Source organism: Melospiza melodia, chromosome 12, assembly GCF_035770615.1.
Source record: "Melospiza melodia melodia isolate bMelMel2 chromosome 12, bMelMel2.pri, whole genome shotgun sequence".
Taxonomy (NCBI): domain Eukaryota; kingdom Metazoa; phylum Chordata; class Aves; order Passeriformes; family Passerellidae; genus Melospiza; species Melospiza melodia.
In genome coordinates, this window is record NC_086205.1 from 21,625,857 (window position 1) to 21,648,641 (window position 22,785).

General features: G+C 38.8%; 1 protein-coding gene across 12 annotated transcripts in view; it reads left to right on the top strand.

Moving 5' to 3' along the window:
• The window catches only part of PEX5L (peroxisomal biogenesis factor 5 like), a 102,635-nt gene that overhangs the window by 61,909 nt on the left and 17,941 nt on the right, over positions 1–22,785 (top strand). For 3 of the 12 annotated variants that reach the window (XM_063167247.1, XM_063167244.1, XM_063167250.1), the window contains 8 exons: positions 886–990; positions 2,294–2,332; positions 12,784–12,895; positions 14,697–14,906; positions 15,969–16,095; positions 16,601–16,697; positions 17,126–17,200; positions 22,084–22,179. In XM_063167247.1, the coding sequence (XP_063023317.1) occupies positions 886–990; positions 2,294–2,332; positions 12,784–12,895; positions 14,697–14,906; positions 15,969–16,095; positions 16,601–16,697; positions 17,126–17,200; positions 22,084–22,179 (861 nt within the window). The remainder of the gene's footprint in view (positions 1–885; positions 991–2,293; positions 2,333–12,783; positions 12,896–14,696; positions 14,907–15,968; positions 16,096–16,600; positions 16,698–17,125; positions 17,201–22,083; positions 22,180–22,785) is intronic. The other 9 variants (XM_063167248.1, XM_063167243.1, XM_063167253.1 and 6 more) reach the window with 7 other exon arrangements.

Below are 22,785 nucleotides of genomic sequence, written 5' to 3' on the forward strand. Positions count from 1 at the left end.
TGAACCCAAGATGATAAAGACCCTTATTAAATAAAAAGAATGGCGTCAAACAGCATGGCACATAATATTGGTGCACTTTTTATTTGGCTAATTTATATTAAAAAATGTTAAAATATCTTAACCTTGTCCAGAATGTTTACAATGTGTTAATAGAAGTTTAAGAAAAGTGTAGCTTAAAAAAAAATCCTTACAGTAAGTTCTACAACAATGATCATTTTAGGGAGAGCTGTAGCAATGCCTACGATGGCAGAATTTGGCTCCGTATGTTCTGTTAGCAAAAACCCAGACTGTTTATACGTTGTGAATTGCTTTTTAAAATGTTACTAGAGCTATAAACTCTGTGGGTCCAGATTATACATTCAAATTTCAGGGAGAGTTTGCCTCAGTGAACAACAAGGAACTGTGCTTTATTTGAAAACTCCACTTGACGCTATTTTTAAGAAAAACACAGAAAAAAACCACAAAGTGGTATTTTGGGTACAAACTTGGATAACTAAAATTAAATCAATGGGCTGATCCTCCAACCCCTGCTGCTCTGGGGATCCTATCCTGCAGAAGGTTGGCATGGGAGAACTTCCAGCAGGCCTTGGCCCAGCAGGAAAGTGCCGGATTCCTGTTGACTTCATTGGGGCAACTCGAACGAGCCACCAGACCACGGCTAGACCCCAACTGCCTCCTTAACCATTGGGTTGATGGACCACTTGTTACATTATTATTTTTGTTTTTACTATTTTTAACCAGTGTGTGTGTGTGTGTTCTGCTTCCAACCGAGCTTCGCTTCCAGGCGCAGGCGCGGCCGGGTCCCGCGGGCCGGGTCGGGAGCGCGCGTGAGGGCGGCCGGAGCCCGCTGCTGACCTGGCGCCGTTGTTGGTTTCGCTGTTGTAGGGCAAAGGCGCTAGGGCGGCCGATAAGGCTGTGGCCATGGTGATGAAGGAGATTCCGAGAGAGGAGTCTGCAGAAGAAAAGCCCCTCCTTACTGTGGCATCCCAGGTGGGCAGAGCGCGGGGCTCTGAGGGGGCCGCGGGCGCTGCGCGAGTCCCCGGCCCCGCTGGGTGACCCATCCCGCTGCTTCACTGAGGGGGGAAAATAGCTTGGGGTGAATATTGGGGGTGTAGATGGTTTGACGTGAAAATTTAAACAAAAATGCATTTTTTCTCCCCAGTTCAGTTACCAGAAAGTTGTTTAAAGCCAGTGTAAAATCTCGGTTCTAATTCATGCCATCAATTGTCACGCCATAAATACTCATTTGCAATTCATATATAAAATATTCCCATTCCGTGCATATGTAAAATAAGAAACAACCCGTTCACAGTAGTGTCATTTCCAATATCTCGGATCCCATTCCTAAGCTCTCACTGGGGTTCTGCTCCTGGTCTGGATCAGAATATGTGACTTGGCACATCTCATTGCTTTCATTTCTACACCTCCAGTCAAAGGAAGGACGTACGTCCCCACACTAAACCTTACACCTACCTTGGAGTAGCCACCAAGCATTTGGTGGTTCCATTAGTTCCTTAAAGACAGTGACTGAACCCTGCTGTAAACCACAGCACTCTTTTTATGAGAGTGGGTTTTATTCCCTCATGTTGCTGACATGAATTTGTTCCCCAGGCAAGTGCATTTAGTTTACTGCCGATATTTACTGCACATAAATGCTCCCAGCTCATCAGGAATGGAAATTGCTGGAAGCTGGTTTTACATGAGAGCCTTAAACTAAATCCACAGTCTTGTTTTATTCCTCTCATGATTTAGGATAACAGCTATTGTACTTTAGAAAGTTCTAAGATACACACACACCAGCACGTACTTCTCCAGCAGAGCATCGCAGATATGCTGCACTAATACACATTCTAGAAATATCATCTACTAATTTAGAAACCAGGTCTGGCACCTCCTCCTCCAGGCCCTGTTGAACACCAGGTTTTGTTCATGGTGAACTCCAATGTCTGTGAAGAAATTGCACAGAGGAAAAAGATGCTCTGTTTAAGGCATCATTTATAATTTTCCATTAAGTGATTAACAAGCAATTAAAAACACACATAAAATGCCCCCCGCTCTAAACCTTCACTGCACCCCAAAAAAGATTGATGTGCAAAAATCTTCCATTGGCTTCAACAGGGCCAGGAGTTCAGCCTGGGTTCATTAAATGTTTAACACACCATTTGTAGTGGCTGTCTGTCAGTCTCCTCAGCAATAGTCTATGATAAATTTATGAGTAAAATGCTTGTGTCTGTTAGTCAGTGTAATTTCTTCCACTAAACACAAATACCTACTTCCCTGCTATGCACCAAAGGGGTGCAGAAGCCAAAAGGAAGCAGAATCAAGTGAAAAAGTGAGTATTTTCCATGGCCATCTCTGCATCATGTGTGTGTGATGTGCAGCTGTACGACCACGTTGCATCCATCGTTTGTCCCTGACTGTGGCTGAAGTGTTGGTTTGAGATGCTGTCCCTGCAGTGTGTCCGTGTGAGCCTCCATCCCCACCATCCGTGCAGGAACACGCTCTGCTGTGCCAGCCATCCCCATCCCAGTGTCTGTCTCTGCTCCCTACATGGTGAAACTGGTGGATATCATTGCTGCTCATGGGGTGGAGCCAGTTCCAGATTCACTGCAAACTTCCCAAGCCAGAGGGGTCAGGAGAACAAAGCCTGGTCTTCCCAAAGGTCCCAACACCACCAAACCCAGAGTGGGCAGGTCCACATCTTAAGAGTCATTTAATGCATTAGGTGTCCATGCTGCTCCAACCTTACAGCTACCTAAGAAAAACCTGAAATGAAAGGATCAAGCCCAGACAGAATACTGGCTTTTCCAAGAGAAAAAACAAGTGAAATCCCTCATTTCCAAAGTCCTTGATGAAAGAATGATTAATCATGTCTGACTGTGGAGACAGACTCCACAGGAAGCATAATTGGAATCTGATACACAAAGATGAGTCTCTAAATCTGCTTTTTTGATAATGTACATACGCTCCTGAATTTGTAATTCAAAATACAGATCTTTGCTCTTTTCCTCTGGAAAGTGATAAAAACACATCCAGCACAGAACAAGACAGATAAATAGCCCCATTTTATTGTAATGCTCCTAGCAAAACCCCAGCTTTTAAAATATGACACCTACTTTTTGAATAAGTGCTGTGGATTAAATTTAAATTATGTTTCCAATTCACAGATTATTTTACACCATCAGATATGGTTTTATATCATCAAAACTGAAGGCAAATCTTCAAATAACATGAACCAAAAATGTACTGCAGACTCCTGTGGGGCTGTGGCAGTATATGGCAACTGGGAACCTCAATCACCATTCCAGCAGTAATGAGTGTACTACAGTAGGCAGAGGAGTATTGCTGGTAATTGAATGGACCTCTCTCAGTATCTATTTTTTGTAATCCTGTCTCCCTGTCTCAATTACCTTCTATAAAAGTCACTTTCTTCACACTTACTGGTGTGAAAAAGGATTCAGTAGTTGCCAAATTTAATACTTTAAGCATCAAGAGAGCGATCTTTCAGTTCTAATAGGATTTTGTAGAATATAACTCTATCCGTGTTGCTGTCTCCCTTTATCTTTTAAAAGATAATTCATGAGACTGGGACAAATGAAAAAAAGGTATTTTTTTATATGAATTGAACCTAAATAACGTGCAAGAAAGCTTGCTGAAGGTTCAAAGATTACCTGAATATTAAGCTATGAACCAATTACTTCTACCAGAAGTAGAGAAATAAATTAGAAAAATTATGCATAAATTTGGTTTAAATTGCAAAATAAAACTTTTGTTTTAACCTCTTCATAGCTACTTTGCATTTGTCAGGAGAAAAAAAATCTTACTTCAGAATTACTTCCTAATGAGAAATTTAAACCTAAATATGCCCTGAAGTCAAAGTTTAATTGTGCAGTCAGCTATGAAATTCCCAATTTACTACAGGTCAGTGAACTTCAAAGGATCTGATTCAATCACACACTTTGACCCAGACTTACACTTTAAATTATGATTAACTGCTTTATTGAGCAGTAAAAATATTCATGCTTAAATGTTTTGCCAGCAAAAACAAAAGAAATCTCACAGTGTCACTGGAGTTATTTGTCCCAGATCCGCCACACCTAATTTAGGTTCCTTATTAGAGTACACAGGTTGGAAAGATACTCATGGTAGGATCCCTATAAAGCCAACAGAAGGAAGAACTGCAGTGGTCCATGAACGTCCTATGGCAAATGCACTCTGGAATTATACAGAACAGAAATTGGAGTCCACGAAAACTTCACCAACAGCAAAAAGAAAAGCAAAGTTTATCTTGAAAACCATTCCCCACCTTTGCTTTTATCTGAAAAATATTGGAGCTGCCTACTCAGAATTTATGGGACCCTCACAGACATTGCTCAGAGCACAGTTTTGATCCCAAGCACTTATGATTTAAAAAGTTAGCCCATAAAACACTTAGGGTTTAGAATTTGAATTGGAAAGAAGAAATTTAAAAAGCTGGAATTACATTATAAGAAAAACCCTGAAATTCATCCTCCCCTGTGAAAAATGCAGGCTACAGCACATGTCAGAAAAAGAGATATGTTTCATGACTACCCCCCAATTAACTCCACCAGATGCTGAAGGCTTTTTTAGGGTCTATAAGGTATTAGTTAGTATTCAAAGTAGGAACTATTATTTTTTAAGGGAACTTCATTTGCATGCTGATACTTAGTTGATCTAAGCACATTTATATTTGCTTAAGGGCTTGTGAATAAAATACTTCAACATTTCCACTGCCTAAATTTCACTGTTTTGGTGTTTTGGTTTTCATTTGCTTTTTTGTATGTTTGTATGTATGTATATATGTGTATATGTATTTATTTACTTATTTTGGCAGTGGTGGTATATTTCTGCTTAGGTCTAGTTTGGTTTTTTTTCTTGCTTGCTTTGTTAGGCTTTTCTTATATTTGTTTTGTTCTGTGGCTTTTTTGTGGGTTTTGGTGGGTTGTCTGGGGTTTTTTAAGTCTCTAACAGGAGATTTTTAAATGCTTCCATTCAATTTTATAAAGGAAACAGATTAAAGATAGCTAATATTCAGCTCCCAATGTTGTTAGTAGATTTTCTGATGCGTGTATCAAGGGCTCACTACATGGATTTGATTGTATAATCACAGTTTTCCATAGAAACTTAACAGTCCCATTTGAATCAATCATGTTCATTCTAAGCTTCTTAGCATTAGGCTTGCACTGACTTCCAGCCCACTCCATAAATGTGTTCTCAATAAGATTAAAACAGAATGGTGGGAGGTTCCTGTGGATGCAATTAGCTTCCCTTCTCTTTTACACCTACCTAAACCAGAGTTCACTCTGTTTTATCTAAGTTAAATATGTTCAGGTAAAAAGGCAAAAATCATCCCAGTTGTGATTATTGTCATTATCAAAGTCTGGAGTGCAAGAATTCATTGTACATTCCTATCTGCCTTCTGAGAATAGTGGCAATTCCCTCACTGATCTTAGGATAACTAGGCTTGAGATCCTACTTCTTGGATTCTTTTTAAAGGATTAATGATATGTTTATTAGCAGTATGTTCTATACATCTCAAATCTGATTTATTACAGAAGCTTTGACTACTTTATCAGGAGACACATCCTCAGTCCTATTGATAACTCATTTCAATCTACCATTGGGACAGGGTAAATACACAAAGAGCAAAAAAAAAAAAAAAAAAAAGAATAAATGCATGCTTAGCAGTACAAATATTAATTGATTCTTTACTCCTAAGTTAAATATTGCTCAACATTTATTGCTTTTAGGGCCATATGCATAATTTCAGCAGAAATATTCTCATGAGTACAATAAAATTGCCTTGACAATATCCTTAAGAGTCATAAATTGCCTGCTTTCCTGAAGTTATGTAGATCTCTCTGTCACATAAATTAAATACATTTTTCACAAAATTACAATTTTAGTTTGAAATTACCATGGGAATTGATGATGTATTTTTTAAATAAAGTTAAAAAATTACCCATACCATTTCATAACTGCAAAATTCCTTACTATTCCTTAAGGACAAAAAGATTGGACAAACTTTTTTTTGTGAATTATATAATATGTAAGTTTAGCTCTGGTTTTTATATTAATTTATAGGAGTTACTTTTCAGAAACTTTTTGGGTCTTCATTAATACTCCAAGCCTGAATATACTGCCCTATTAAAGAGTTGCAAACCATGTGCTACAGTTCTAGATTCACTGAATTTGCTGTTTTTCCAGTGAAACTGCTCTACTGAATTGCAATTCACTAACAGCTTATGAGTTTCAAGCTTTCCAATTTGCTGAAAACATCCCAAAGCAACCAGACATGCCATGACAGGGAAAGGCCATTTAACAAGAACTTGTGATTTGGTTCCTATGACCAGACACAGTAACACATCCAAAACCACAGCCTAACTGTAGACATGCTGCAGAACTTCATTTGAGAAGAAAAATCTACAGAGAGGACAAGAAAAAAAAATCCATGTGGTGTTCAAGCAATTACAGTCCATATGCAAAAACAGAGGAGGGATCTCAAATTATCTGTGGTGATGACAAAATGTTGTCTAGATCACTGCTGTAGATCTTCAGCCTAGACAATGATATGGGGCAGGTGAGAGGCTAACACAGAAATCACCAGGTATCACCACAAAGAAAACTCATGGCCAGATGAGAAATAAAATCTTCTACCACCCAGGAGGGAGAGGCACTCCATTTTTGATAATAGTTTCCTTTAACTTAAAGAAGTGCATGGAGCATGCAGGCATGAATGCAAGTGGCAGATTTACAATAAATCGCATTTCTGTGTGGGTAAAGGCCAAACTGTCAGTCACAGTCGCAGTTAAAGTATGACAAGAGTGACTTTCCTCCTCCTCCTCTTCCCCCATGGCTCTGATCCAGCAGGACAGTTAAGCACGTGCTTAACCTTGAGTTTTGCAGGGCAAGTTTAAGTGCTCAGCTGGAGCCAGGCCAAAATGCAGGAGCCAGACACGACTGCCATGTTAAACCTCCTTTCAGCAGAGCAGGTTGAACAGAGGGAAGGAGACACTGAGCTGTGAGATGTTTAATTTTACAACAACACACCATAACTTGCACAGGTCAGCATGTAGAAGCACAGGCAGGGTGTTGGTGTGACACAGAAATCACAAGAGTTGTCACTCAGAAAATCAACTGCTCTTTATGGAGATGCAACATTAACAAGGGTTTTAAACAACACAGCTGAATTCAAATATCCAATGCAGTGTCTACAGTAACCCTCCCACAGCTTCTCTGACTTCACACAAACCATGGCCGCTGGGGTGACTTGGCTTGTGTGATTTCAGGTAAGAATTGTCACCTCTGACTCACACCCCACACCTCCTCCTGCCCGGCCAGAGAGCATTGGTTATCACCTGGGCATTGGAGCACCTGGCCTCCAGACAGGCTGCAGCACCTGAGGGCTCTGTGAGGAGGGAGCAAAGAATTCATCTCAGTTTTAGAGCTTCCCACAGTTCATGAGAGGCAGAAGTCAGGTATTCCATGGGCCATGTGAATCGATTCTCTCTTCTGGTGCAAACCAGATATTTGGCTCTTATGTCAGCTTCATTGGGACATACATTCATAGTAGAGTTACAGAGAAAAATAAATGTATCACTCTGGCACAAGGATGGGGCAAAAAGCCAAGAAAAATAGTAATCATAATCATGTGGTAATCACGCTTACTACAAAAGAGTAAATAAAGCGTGTGAAGCAGTAGTTTTGTTTGTGAAATCTTTATAAACATACTATTAAAATGAGAAAAGAAGAAAAACAAAAGTCATGCAATTAAATTTTATCACGAGACTACCCAATTAGTCAGGACTTCCCTCTCCAAACACCTCTCTGCCACCAGGAAAGGAGCTCTTCCATTTCTTATCCTGCCAAGATAATGATCCCCAGACATGACTGTCAGGCCAATACTTCCAGTCATGCTCTAGAAAACAATAACCTACATTCTTAGTTGGGGCTCCCATTTATCAGTTTTTAGAAAGAGCCAGAAATCAATTGATTTGTTTCCTCCTATCCCAGCGAGCGTCACCAAAGTGCAGGGCGTGTGCAGGGAACCTGTCTGTCAAGAAATCATTGCTGTGTATCATTAAAATGATCGGTGATTGAAATTAGCTGGTATCTCCCACTTAAAGCTGCTGGAATCAATCTGACCCTTGTTCCTGTTCCAGTGCCACCCAAAGAGCAGACAAGTTTCTCAGAGCAAAGTTCAAATACAGCATTTTTCCAGTAGAAAATCTGAGTTCAATGTTTCCTGCCTTCCCCCATGTTCATTTTCACTCTGAGCCTTGTGCAGCAGCTCACATCCCTGAGGCAGCCCTGCCACCCTCTCACACACTGAGGGGGCACTACAGGGAAAAGCCTCAGAGCCCAGGAGCAGCTTTGATGCTGAACTGCACTGGGGATTACCCAGTAGTAGTTTGGGGTTTCCTAAATTAGTGCCATGAGTAATTCAGTCAGGCTCAGGCAACAAAATGGATCCAATCCAAAATTCAATCCAACTCACTTCAGTAGCAAATTACATCTAAATTTTAGATGCTCTTTGAGCCAGTCCTTCTAAAATAAATCCCATATATAGCAGGGGAAAGCTAGGTGCCTTTGAGAGCCTCCTTAGGGACAGCCTAAATTGGGCAGGCAAAATCTCCCTCTGGAGTAGCTTTTCTAGGCATTTATCTCTCCCTATTGAACATGGAGGGAATTTAGGCACTTAATTTAAGAGAACTAGTTCACTCTGTGCTCAAAACATAGGTGCTAATTAGCTGCCCATGCCTGACTGGAAACCCTCCCAGTTTAGAGTCTAAATAATTTATCTTAAAGACTAGCATTGTGTTATGGCCTAGTAAAAGTTTAAAAAAGAAACAAACCAGCATGCTTTGTGCACTGCAAACAGATCAAGATCAGGAATGGTGTAAGAGAGAATACGAAATGGGATGGAAGGTCCATACCTTAGTTACTGCTAAATGCTCCTTGCTTTGCATATTTGGAAGCAGTGGGGCTGATATCAGACACTTTTGACTCTCCCAGTATCTCTCCCAAAGCACCCAAAAGCCCCACTTAATTTAATTCCAAAAAGAACTTTCATGCTTTTTGGAATGAAAGATTACAGTGGCAGCACTGGGGTAGGAAAACCACCTTTTTCTGCTGTGCTGCTCCCAGAAGACTCATTTGAATTTAGGAGTATCTTGTACTATGGATGAGTGTCTTCAGATGTGTTGGTAGTAGGAAATATCAGCCTCCACAGATTTCACAAATCCCTCAATTAAAGGAGTGTGTGGGCTTCTTCTTTAATTAAAGTGAATCTTACAGAGAGAATTTAAGTTCCTAGAGACATTATGAGAATTTATGGGACCCACTGGCTAAATTACTACTGAGATACCTCCATTTTCCCAGGCTGAGTTACCACTTGGTGTGTGTGCAGATATTGGGCACATAAATCCAGTGTGGGATCAGCTCCTGCCTCCAGTGCTGCTTCCCCAACACCCAGGAGTGCTGGGTCACTTCCCTAATTTCACTTTGCTCCCCTCATCTGCAACACAGAGATAATATTCCTCAGCTCTGCGGTGGTGCCAGCCTTGATTCATGAATGTTTTAAGGCATTCTGTGATTTTTCAGCCTGAAAGGTGCTTGAGAACCATAAATTATTGGTTTAATATAGATCATAGTTTTCATCTCATAAATCTTTTATGTACTACTCCAAATTCATGCCTGATATAACTCTAATAACTTGTGCAATATTAAGCAAGGGATAAATTTGGTACAGTATATGAGGCAGCAAAATGAAATTCCAAGTGTGAGACCAAGGGCTTAACAAGTGGCATTCCTTACAGAGTAATGTCAGAAACCTACCCCCCTGCCCACTTCTCTGCAGAAAAAATATCATCTCATGGCACTCTAACTTGTTAAATCTTAATTCATCATTAAATGTCTGCTTAATGTCAAAATAGTTTTTCTAATATTTTCTATTGCTATACGTAGGTAGTTTGTGTTTATTGAGAATTAGTGGCCGTGGTCGTGTTTTTGCAATCTGTTTTGACAAAAATGTTTGAATTGAAAGCAGATTATTTTCACAAACATGAAATGTCTTTAAATAAGACATTCCTACAGCTTCTGGTCCTTAGCCATGGGAGCAAAAGACCCAGGACTAGGAGGGATCCAGTGGGTCACAGTCACGTCACAAACAGCAATGTAGAAGGCTTGGCAAAAGCCATTTTAAATAGGTGGGCATTTTGTCCCCCCACAATAAGAAAATAATCCTGTTCATACAGTTCACTGCTGTGATAGTTCAGCTCTTTTAATTCCCAGACCAGACGTTCTCATGCCCAGTTTAGAACTCTGTTATTGGGCCAGAATCTCTCTATAGCTGAAATAACTTTGCTCCTCCAGTGTCATCTGACCACTCCCCCTTTATGTGCACATGAAGAACAACTGCAGTCCTACTCAATCTTCATTTTTTTAGCCTAGGTTGAACTCTTATAGTGTTCCCTTAAATGTAATAAATGTAATGAACACAAGAAAGAAAATTCTAAGGACATGATAGCCATCTTTGAAAAGGAGAAAAAATTGTCAGACCTCATATTTCAGTTAGACCTTGGTAAAATTCAGCTCTTTATTAAGTCTTATCTCCTTCCCCTCCATGACTCTGATTCTTAACATTATTTCTGGTCTTCCCAGAGTTTATCCTCTGACCTCTGCAGCAGGTTTGGGCAATAAATTGCCTTTCTATTCTTCACTGTCTGCAATGAGTGAGCTTGGGTACTTTGGTTCTCATAATTCTTTCTTCATTTCATCCTTCCCCCGTTCTTACCTATTGAAGAAAATTTCCATGGAAGGTAATGGAAAACCTGATAAGCATCTGAATCTTATGTGATAATGTATCCCATTGATAGTCTTACAGATCAAGAAACTGTTATTTCCTAAGAAGTTTTTATATTTTCAATTATTCTTTTTCTTTTTTCCCTCCTGTCCCTCTCCAAATGATCTAGGACTTTTTTTATGCTGTGTAAATGCAAAAAGAAAAATATATACAAGCATCTTTTGCTGATATTGAGATAAAATTTTAAAATACTAAAAGTAGTTTGGAAAAGACTCAACTCTTAAGGCATCCACATGTTTTTCAAAGTAGTCATGAGGAAGGATTGTCACCAAATTATAGAAAGAAAATATAGGTCTGCTTAATTCCTAAACATAATCTTTAGGTAAATTTGTAGACCAGGGCATAATGGAAATCAAAGGAGTGCAGTTGATATAAATGCAATTTCCAATGAAATTAAGCAGGAATTCTGTGCATTGAATGAGGCAGCAACCTGTAGAGTTAAACCCCCCCATGATGAATTCCCTGGTGAGCTGCATCTGCAGTCTGGGTTTAGCACATCTGGAGCTGGGACAGCATCACTGCCACATTTCTAAACTCAGATGCCACATCTGCACTCGGCTGGGCAGGCAATCCCTCCTCTGTGTTCCATGGAAACTTCCATGGTGTTTCAGGGCAGAGCTCTCAGGTCCTGGGCAAATGCGTTTGGGCAAGGCTTGCAGCACAGCAAGTCAGTGCTGGATATCAGAGTAAAGGTTTGATCCAAAATAGTGGGTCTCTTATTGCAATAGCTCCAGTATTTTGCTGCAGCTTTGCACTACAGAAATCAAGTACTGAACAGCAGTGAATCTAATCTGGTTTGCTGTAATAACTTTTGAGATAATCCTGCTGCTGGAGTAGCTCAGAGCCAGTATTTAACAAACATGAGGGTGAGTAAATACCATTTTTGGCCAGTTTTAGTCCATGTTAGCATCCTAAATTTAAAAATTCTAACATATCTGAGAGAAAACTTTAAAAATTCAACAATGGAAGAAGAGTTAGAACAGAAGGTTGGGAAGAAGATGGAGAGGATAAAATGAAGCTGAAACACCTCCAGACAAAAGCAACAGTGGGAAAGCATTTTTTCAGATAAAGAAATTAAGATATTAAGATAATGTAAGTGCAGGGCACACCACCAGACATCCCTCCAGCTCAGCTGAGATCCTTATCCTCTAATCAGAGATAGATGGCAAAGAGGAGACTTTTATTTCTGAGATTTGTACAGATTTATCTTTTTAATTCTGATACATTAAATAGCCTGTAACACAGAGATTTCTCTCAGGTAGCAGAGCACCAGTGCATTCATCCAATTAAAAATGGAAAACTGCTCATAAATAAAAAGCATTTTATGAGTCCTCCCACAGTCAGAGCTCATGCAGGAAGTTCATACACTCACCAGGCTCCATCCACTGTCATTCACATACCATTTATGGCAGAGAATTCCTGTCTCAGCAGGTTATTGTTTAGTGGGCTAATGCTTATTTGCCAGATGAAATGCTATTGTGGAAGTTCTGTGGGGAAGCATGTTATTTTGGGGGGAAAAAGACCACCTCAAAAAAAGAAAAACAAGCCCTGCTTATCATCCTGGTGACAGAGAAGGGCAACTTCACCATGGATTTGAAGGGAGCTGCATCAGGCCCTGTAACTTTAGCCCTATAAGCAATAGTATGCAATAACTGCTAAGGAAAAATCATCTTGCTGCTTTATTTTTGTGTGATTTGTTAAACTGCAATATAATTTTGCCCCAAAAGAGTAACTAAAGCTTATTTTATTTTAATCCCAGTGCTATTTGTGCATAGTCTGATTGCAATATCTTACTCTCACAATTAAAAATAAAGCACATGATATTGTGAGAATATGTTTGATTTCTGTAAATTCTGCATCCCAAGAACACTCTGTGACCTAGGGTTCTTTGTTGCTAGCTGGTGAATGAGCAACAGGAAAGCAGACCCCTCCTGAGCCCCTCCATTGATGACTTTCTCTGTGAAACTAAGCCAGAAGCTGTTGCCAGGCCTGTAACATCAAATACTGCAGGTAAACAACATTTTTTATTATCCCTCACTAGAGAAAAATAGTCTTAGTTTTAGCTTCATTATGGCAAATTTTTGTGAAGTGACTTCTCAGTTTGTTACTGTGTGCACAAAATCACAAGTTGGCATTAAATTGTAATTGCCTGACCTGTTAGAAGAAAATCTTTGTTCATTACATTTTAGGGGAAATCTGATGTGATTCAAATCACATCAATTCTAGCAGATAGATGTGAAATTAATGACATATTTGGGGCTGAAATTAATGCAATTTGTTTAAGTCTCACAGGATGTACATATGAGTCTGAATCAATTCTCTGTATTTGGTTTTGCAACATTTTAACTTATGGGAAAACTCTTATTTAGTCTGGTTTTAATCAAATTCATTCCTTACTCTAGAAAGATTTTTTTTTTAATAAAATCTTGGATGAGTTTTTAAAGAGAAAAAGGGGGAAGTATAAGAACACTTAAACCAGGCTGAGTTCAGACACTTTGTTAGTGAAAGGATTTAATATATTTCTTACCTTCTTTGTGTTGTAATGAGGCAGTAGAGAAGTGAATGAGTGAATCCTGAAAACCTTTTGAATTATACTGAATTCTATTTGAAGTATATTGTCATTTGAAAGTATTTTTAGAAATCATCCCACTCCTCCTTGGTGTCTGTGCAGAGGTAATCAATGCTGTTGAGAGATCAGCTGAGACAATAATATCAGCACAGCCCTACTGGGCTCTCTTCCTGCCTCAGAAAAGGACTTGGCTTGTTAGAAGCCATTTAATTAAAATTTACACCCATGCAAATTATTAAATGAATAATTGACAGCTGAGTGGTTATCTGCACATCTAATTAATGTGTCTGTAGTAACAAAGCTGAAATACTGAATTAGATAACAATTGTAAGTAATAATTTTTCCCTTTAAAAATATAGCTGAAGATATTAAAGGGATGAATAGAACTATTTCAGATTGTTTAAGAATGGTGGTTTTTTTTAAATTTACCTGTAAATTTTACACCTGCCTTGAATATCTATCAGATTGGGGTGGGAGTGTCAATTAGATTTATTTAATAATAAAGTAAAAAAATATTCTATGAAGATTGTTGAAATTCAATGATTTCCAAGAACACAGATAAAGCACTGCAAGAGTTAATGCAAATTGATTTGTCAAAAACACCTGCCCTGTAACATGATGATAAAAAATTAGTTTTTCTACCTTTTACATGCTAAAGAATTGTAAATGTTACTCTTTAGGCAAATTTTAAAAGAAGAGCTGAAATTGAACATTTCTTCCATACTTACAGTCCTTAATAGAAATGGCATTAGACTTTATATTCAGTATTCATGGCCCAAAGGACAAACACCAACAACAGCAGAAAACATTAATAAACATCCACATTCCTTTTTGACCCAGGTCCACCCCGGGAGCTATTCCCAAATGGATTGTGGCACAACAGCACTGCCCCAGGACTTAAAAAAATCTGATATTAAACCAAATCTTATCCAAAAGCTGAATTGAACAGGGAGCCCTCACAAAAGAGGGAACCCTGTGAAGGCCCCAGCCATAAGACCTCAGATGTCTTTAAGATTTTCAGAGGAAAAGCCTTTTTTGCAAATCCACTAAACAGCATTCAGTTAAGCACTTGAAATCCCCAGGCAGATTTTAATATACTGGTCATCATCTTTAGCCAGGAAATACACACTTACTCTGGCCAAATACAAACACATCAGTAATTTTTTTCCCAACTAAAACAAATCTTAAAAAGTGAGCTATTTGAATTCAAACAACACTGAAATTTAACATTTTGTCTCTAAGTATTATCAACAGGTCTGGATCTCTTGGATCTTAGTGAACCTGTCTTACAAACCCAAAACAAAGCAAAGAAATCAGAGAATCCTTCAAGAACTGAAGGCGTAAAAGCTTCAACCCTCAGAAAGAAGACAGAGAATCCTGACCTGATCAGTGTGGATTCTGAGCAGAAAGTCCAGGCTGCCAGAGTTGCAGACAAGTCTTCTCTAGATTTAGGTAAGAGTGCAGCTGTTTCATCAGTGCTCCCTTGCTCTGCTCAGCACAAGCTTCTCCTGGCTACTTTCACAAAATAATGAGAAACACCAGAATTTTTGCTGCACCCCATTTCAGCAGTGTAGCCTTTGCTCCCCATTATAAACTACCTGAAGCACTTCAAACCTTAAACACATTTTTCATTTTGCCCCTGTCATTATACCTATTAAGTTGACACTAAGTGTGCTAATAAAGTTTTGGAATTTCTTTGGAAAAAGGAATTTAGTCAGGGTGTGTAAAATGGTAGAAAAATCTGTAGGGGTGTGATGAGAAATTGGTAAAGGGCACAAATGAGAGGCACCCATGCTGATGTCCTTTTCAGAACTGCAGGTGTCAGAAATGCACATTTATATTTGTAAATACTGCTTTATCTCTGCATAGGAGAGAAAAAAATCATCCATTCTTGACAAGAGAGATATATTTATACAGACTGAAAAAAAATCCCCAAAACAACTCAATTTCCTGCCAAGGCTGATCTATCGACAAGCTTTGGAAAAGGTGAATTTGATTTAGTTCCATCCAAACTAAATTACTTGCAGTGCAACTGAGAAATTTGCAAGGTAAATGTAATTTATACCAAGGCAGCAAATTTTCCATTCATCATCACAGAAATTCTTTTAGAGACCTTTATCTTCAAACAGGAGCTGAACACCTGATCTTTGCAAAGTGAGTCTGACATGACTGAGTAATATCAGTTGCCTACATAGTCATTTTCACATGTTAGTCTCTAAAAGAAGCTTCATTTTTACAATTTGTCTAAAATACATAGAAATTACTGATTTGAAGTCAAGAATTACACTGACATTCTGACCATGAATGCTAACAGATTTAGAAAAGTGTTGTGAATTTCAAAATATTTTCACACCATGTCAACGAGAAAGGTGCACAATATTTCTTTATGTTGGATCTTCATAAAAAATATAGGCTTTGGTGGCATTATTTTCTCTATAACACACATTTTACAGAGGAAATAAAATTCTCAGCAGTAGTTTCTTTAAAAGAATCATATTTATTCTTGTTTTTCAGTTGACATTCAGACACAGATAGAGAAATGGGATGATGTCAGTTTTCATGGAGACAGGAGTAGCAAGGCTCACCCTTCTGCAGAGAGAACATCATCGTCATCCAGAGCTCCATCAAAGGAGATTTTATGGTACAACTTTTTGCTTTCCTTAAAAAATTATTTCCAGTCCAGCTTTCTTAATTCACAGAGATGCTTGCTTGATAACAAATCATAATTTTAAACCTGTTATGGGGACATTAAATGTGTCCAAGCATATATTTTGGACAATGTATCACAAACAAGTGCACAATAAAATGCCATTTTGCCAGCAATTTTAAATGGTGTGGAAAGTAGCAGGTGCAGTTACTTAATAAATGGTGGTGAGAATTCTACAGAGACATGCAGGGAAATCCTTTATTGTGGTGATTGATTTTTAGACACTGACTGAGGCACAGACTTTTGTCTTTGTCCAGCCTCAGTTGAAATGGAAGAGTGTGAGAGCACAAAGGAGGGTCCAGGCACTTTTGGTTAAGTGTTAGTGCAAGTTAAACAATTCAGTTGAAGGAAATAACCTGATTAATCATTGTCTGCTTGTGAACCTGAAGACACAGGGCAGTGTGTCCTAGTGATGAGTGTGTAAATGCATTATTTCTAGGTCCACAGAAAACAGATCACAGTCTGAGCTGGCTAATGTCAAGAGTGCCTTGGACTCTGATTCAGCATCAGAATTAGAACTTGCACCTGCAATACAGGTAAGAGGGTTGTAGGTTTATTAACCATGAAAAGGCAAGGAGGAACTTCCCACTGGCTAACCAGTGACATCCTGGGAGAATTGTTCATGGGATATTTTCAGTATCATCAGGGAAAATATCTTCACACACCTCTGAAATGAATAGGTTATGAAATTGAGTATGTCAGCACCTGAAACATTCAGAGTTTAATACTGCAGTGAACTGAGACTTTCCTGTACAGAGGGGAAAACTTCAAACTGCAGTTCACAGCACCATCTTTTCTCCCCTCCCTGCAGCTCTGAAATTCAGACTTGTAGCGGTTCCCTACCCATATTAAATTCTATCCTTCGGGTCTCTTGGTCAGGCAGGAACCCCCAGAAGTGGGAAATTGCTGAGGAAAACAGGAAGCAATCATTGCAGCAACGTTCATTAGCAGTTTATCTCCACAGGTGGGGGAGCAGTGTGGTCACAGGACTTTTTCCTGCTGGAAAAGGAACTCTAATACCGAGGGCTCTGGGCTGAAGGTTTGTAGATTTGCCCAATTCCACTGTTGTATTGTGTCTTGGACAGGTCTTGTTGGAAATGATTGCTGAGGGTCGCATGCATGTATGCACACACAGGTACAAATATACACAAATACATTTATACGTGCATTCTGATAGGTCAGGCTATTCACACACCTTCTTTGCTGCTTCTTATTTTTAACTGAAAGACTTCAGCCATTGCCACTGGAAGGGGGAAGAGAGAGTTTTCCGGTGGATTGGCTTTTAGTTAAAAATCATTTTCTCACCTCCCACAGCTATTTTTAGGCATGAGGTTGAAAAACCTTCTGTCAGATAGAAAATCTGGAAATTAATGAAAAATAATTGCCTCATTTAAAAATGGAAAAATGAAAAAAATGAGACGCTACGTGCCAAATGTGTATGCTAAGATTATACCTTTTTTTTTTTTTTCCCCAGAAATTAGAAACAGAACCCAGTTATCAGATCCATTTTGGGTTTCTCTTAGGCAAAAACATGTTCTTTCCTTCCCTGCTGTCTCTACAATACAAACAGGGATTTTTTTCCTTCCCCTCTAGAAAGCCTCACACTAAGTTGTAATGCATGATACCTTCCCTTTCTCTACAATCGATTTGTACATCTCAGTAATGGAAAACACCTATTACACAGTGCCATCCACTTGAAATGGATGCTGTGTTCTCACTTGCTTTGGGTTGATATTGAAGCACCTCTGACCCTCTTTAAGGAAGCTGTTCCTCAGCCCAGCAGATCCAAATTCCAGCACATTTGTGCTCAACCAAGGTGTGTGTAAGCCAGGTAGACAGTCACAGGATTTAAATGCTGTGGCTTTTGTAAAAGCAATTACAAATCAGTGTATCTCTACTTTATAAGGTCTATTTCCTTTTTATCTTCCACCAGAATAACTGCAGAAGCAAAAATCCACATTTTTCACTCAGTTTAAGTTCAGTCAGTTAAGGCTCCATAATATTTTGTAAAACAACTTCAAAATAAAAAAAACATGAAGTTGAATAAGTCAACTTGAAAAAAAAAGCAGAGACTAAACTTCTTATCTGTTGTCTTGGTACATTTCATGTTTTGTTTCAGTTTGTCGTAACCTGCTTGTTTCAAACCTGTCGTCCATTCGAGCAACAAAACGTGAAATTAATAATGCAGAGAAATGACCTGAAGTGAGAATTTGCTCTTATTCTAGGTAGCTTACAGGGAAATGTGGTTTTGTTCACTGCCTGTTTCACCCTGCTCACACTTGGACTGTCAGAGTTGTCAGCTCCCAGCACTCAGGCTCATCTGTCTTGACTGAATCCTTAATCTGCTTGCAGGGGAAATCACGTTAGGGCTTTTATCAAAGCATATGTTTTCCATACTTTGTCCTCTATAGGTCTTGTCTATCTCATTAAAGGGCAACCTTTGCAAATGCAACACATTCTGCCATACCCTAAAGATTTCATCTTGTCAAACTTGCTGCAGTTTTCCATCAGCAGTTTCCCAATCACCTCATCACTCATCTTTGACATGTTAGATTTAGTTCCTCAAAGTGAAATGCTAAGTAACTAGGTCATATTTTCATTAAAATTATGCAATCTTCTTAAGAAAATCCTTTATTTACCAGCACTTGTGCCAATACAAAATCCAAAAGACAAGCTTTGAACTACAAGGGAGAAATATGTTTGAAGGCTGTAATGGGCAGTGGTCACTGGTGGCTGTCACTGGATGTGGTTTCTCAGCATTTACTCAGATCATACTTTATATATTATTAACTTTTAAACTGCATTGGCCCAGAGTATCCTTGTTCTTTCTTTTATTTGCCATTCTGAAAATTTCCTTGTTATGCTTTTATTGGTACTGAGATGTCCTAAAGTGTTTGGGGGGAAAGGGGGATTTTGAAGGGTTATTTTTAATCTTAAAATTATAAACTGCAGAGGAAGATAATATGTTCCATTTTCTATGCATAAAGTCTGCTCATATTTTAACTCTTTAAATATTTTCCTGTGCATTTAAAATATTTCAGCTCTCCAGGGCTGCCCCTCCACTCCCATCCCCTCTCCCTGGACCAACAAAAAGCAGCAAATTTGGGGCTTTTCAAGGGGCTCTTCATTTCAGGGTGTCACAGCCCACAGTACAACTCTGCATTGTCTATGTGCAAATGCAGCTTATGTGGGTTTTTTAATGTACATTTAATGGAGGGGAAAATCTGTTTCTGTGGGGATGATGTGGGGACAAAGTGCCATGTGACAGAGGAGGGGAACTCTCTGCTTCTTGTCCTCTTTCCCCTCTGTGCTGCCCCTAGAAGCTCTCTCTGCCCTTCTGCAGTACAGCTCAATCTGAATATCCTCATTTACAGCATTGTCCTTGACCCAAGGAATGGCAGTCACTGGAAACAAATGGGTAAAAAGCAGAAGTAATCAAACTGTTTGCAGGAGCCAAGTCATAAATAATGAAGAGGCCAGGACCATAATTAGAGGCTATCAATAGAGTCCTGTGTCAAGGAAAACAAATTTAATTCCTTGATCGGATTACAGGTTGAGTTGATAAATCTTGATGTGTGATACTCTACAAGAGTTTTGAATTAATATGTCATATTCTGCTTGTAAAATTGGCACGACACAATGTGAAATAAAGCAGTTGTTAAACAGATTAAAACTGGCCAACCTGAGGGCTCAGGAGCAGTAGTTATTTACTAGGAATTGTAATCACACAGGGATTGTTCTGGGATTCCAAAGACAAACAATGTTCTTCAGTTGTATTGATCTGAAAATAAACATGCAAGCAAATTCCTCAGAGAATTTCCATATGATGCAACAGTGGAATAAAAAAAAATAAGGGATATGTAAAAAGGAGCTGGTGATCAAGGCAACTGTATAAATACATATTGCAATACAATTCCTTGGAAAATCACACATTTCAGAGCAAGAATGCAGGCTCTGCTTACAACATTGTGCTGGAAAGCAGTTTGAAACAACAGGAGTGTTCCCTGTGCAGTACTGGGGGAAGAGGAATCTGTAGAAGCAAACATAATTAGTGGGAGACAGGAGATCACCTGATTTCTGCATAGAGAAGCAGCGAGACAGGTGCTGGAATAAAGGGTTCATTTTGGTTGTCTGGATGGCTATAAAAAATAAAGGGGGAGAGTAAAAGTGACACAAAAAGGTTAAAATCTGAATATTTCATATTGAGAATTTTTAATATTTTTATGCTTTTATATTATTAAATGTCCTGATATCACTAAAACCTGATTAAAATCATCAGTATCTTTCTGTAGAGAAAGTAAGGAGTATTAAAAAGTATGAAAAAAAAGAACAAATAGAGGGAAACTGAAATTAAAATTAATAAGGGAAACAAGGAGGGCTGTTAAACAAATTACAAACAGAGTGTCATCAACATTAATGTCTCTTGATAACTTTAAATTAAACCCAAGCAACTTTCTCAAAGAAATTTATTCCAGACATCATTTTGGTTCCATGGGTGTTGACAGACAAAGGCCATCATGTGATACACTGACAAATGAATTATCTGAACCAGTTATCTCTTCTGCTTTATTAATCAGTAAAGGAACTGTTTTATGTGTAGAACTGCATTTTGATTTGTTTTCAATGACAACCTGAAATCTCTTCCTGCCCTCACCAAAGGAAAATAGTTTTTTATAAACATGGACTAGAGGAAGAAGATGTGAAAGCAGAAGCAATAGATCCTCAGTGTGGACATTCCCTCACTCTGAGTTTCCTGTCAGGGCAGAGTCCAGAGGCCAGCACAGGAGAACATTCACAGTGCCCACCACCACCACGAGCTTCTCACAGAAATTGTGTTGTACTGTTGTTTGCTTACCTTATGTGTTTCATCCACTCAATGTGCATTTCACTCATTGCTCTCTAACTGAGAGACCAAAGCCTCAGGAACAAAACAGAAAACCTAGGGCTCATTTGACAAATGAATGTCATCTTTCTAGGAAAAAAATCCATGTGTGTACAACCACAGAGAAATGTGTTTGACCATACATCACATGTGACAAATGAGTGTCAGATGTTCCATCCCAGCAGAGCCCATTCCAACTTTTGCAGAGACAGCTCAATGAGTCTGATGTGATCAAAATTAGTCTTTTAGCAGTGTGGTTCACAGAAATTTGATATTACAAGTACAGTCATCAGAAATATAATCAGGGAAATTAATGCAATTGGAAGCATGGGCACACAAGTGGCTAATGAGTTTAACCTCTTGACAAACACTGGGGAAGGGATTAGCAGTCAGAGCTTTGTTTAGCAAGATTAGGCCACTTTGTGCTTTTTCTGCCATCCTTAAATATTGTTTGGTTTTGTACAGTGCTTTTTGTAAAAAAAAAAAAAAAATTGTTTTTAGAAAAAGAACAGGGAAAAAGTTACTATGTGCTTCCAGTGGGATTGACCAATAGTATGGTACATAAGAGAGATGCTGATTGTGAAAAGGATTTGCCCTTCCAGTGATATCCAGGGCAAACCTGGCTCTCCAATGTGATTCCAAAAGAAAAGAAAATAAAATGTTTTTTTCCTGGTTCATAGTCAGTGGAAAGCATCACCACAGTCATAGTGCAGAAGGAAAAAGGAAGGCAAAAGTCTTATACAAAATAGTCAGCTCTCTCCTTTTGTAGTCCAAGCCTTGCATTGCCTTTTCTTGTATGTCTCTTTATCTTTCACACATCTTGAGTGAACTGAAAAATCTACAAAAGATAAATTACTCTGCTTCCCATGAGAAGTGGGAACTCTGCTACAGCGTAAGAGAATTCAGAGGAATTCATACAGGGAAAGAAGTAGTTTTCCCCAAGAAAAAGGTTATTTGGGGCTCTAGACAATTGAGGAAATAAATCAGAAGTGTGACAGAGGGTCTATCATCCCTTTCTGATTTATTCTTCTATTTTTTAGGCACGGTCAAGTAAGGAGCAGCGTTGGGGAACACCTCTTCTCTCCAGAAATCACTCCTTGGAGGAGGAATTTGAAAGAGCAAAGGCAGCTGTTGAGGTATTACTTCATTTACTGTTTTCATTTTCAGCTGAAGTTCTACAGATTTCTTTTTTTATCTTGCAGCACAAGCAGAAGAGAGATTTGGAATTGGATTATTTAAAACAGAGAAAAGATGCAATTCCTGGAGCTATTAATTTAAAGTAGCAACTTGTCTTTTTTTAAAAAAGGAAAACCAAAACATGGAGCTATAAAAAAACATTAGAGATAATCAAGTTTTTAAGCTGGATTTTTATTGGTAGAGCAAATGGCTGAATGCCCCATAGATGTAGCTAATTCCAAACCACAAGTAAAAGAGGGAATTGTGTGCCATCAGCTCTTTACACCAAGACACAAACCAAGTTTCCCTGTGCAACCAGAGCTCAGAATCACTGATGAACAGCACAATTACCTGCTGTAAAGCAGAGCTGTGCAGAAGCACCAACCCTGCACCATTTTCACATTTTTACAACCAGTGGCAGAATGCTTAGCACAGGAGTATTCTTATTTCCTGGTAAATCTATTTGGTTTGAGAAGATAGAGGTATTTGGATAGTTCTCCTATTTCACTTCTGGGGTTTTTTTTCACTGACTTCTAAATTTCCAACATCTAAAACATCTCTTGTGT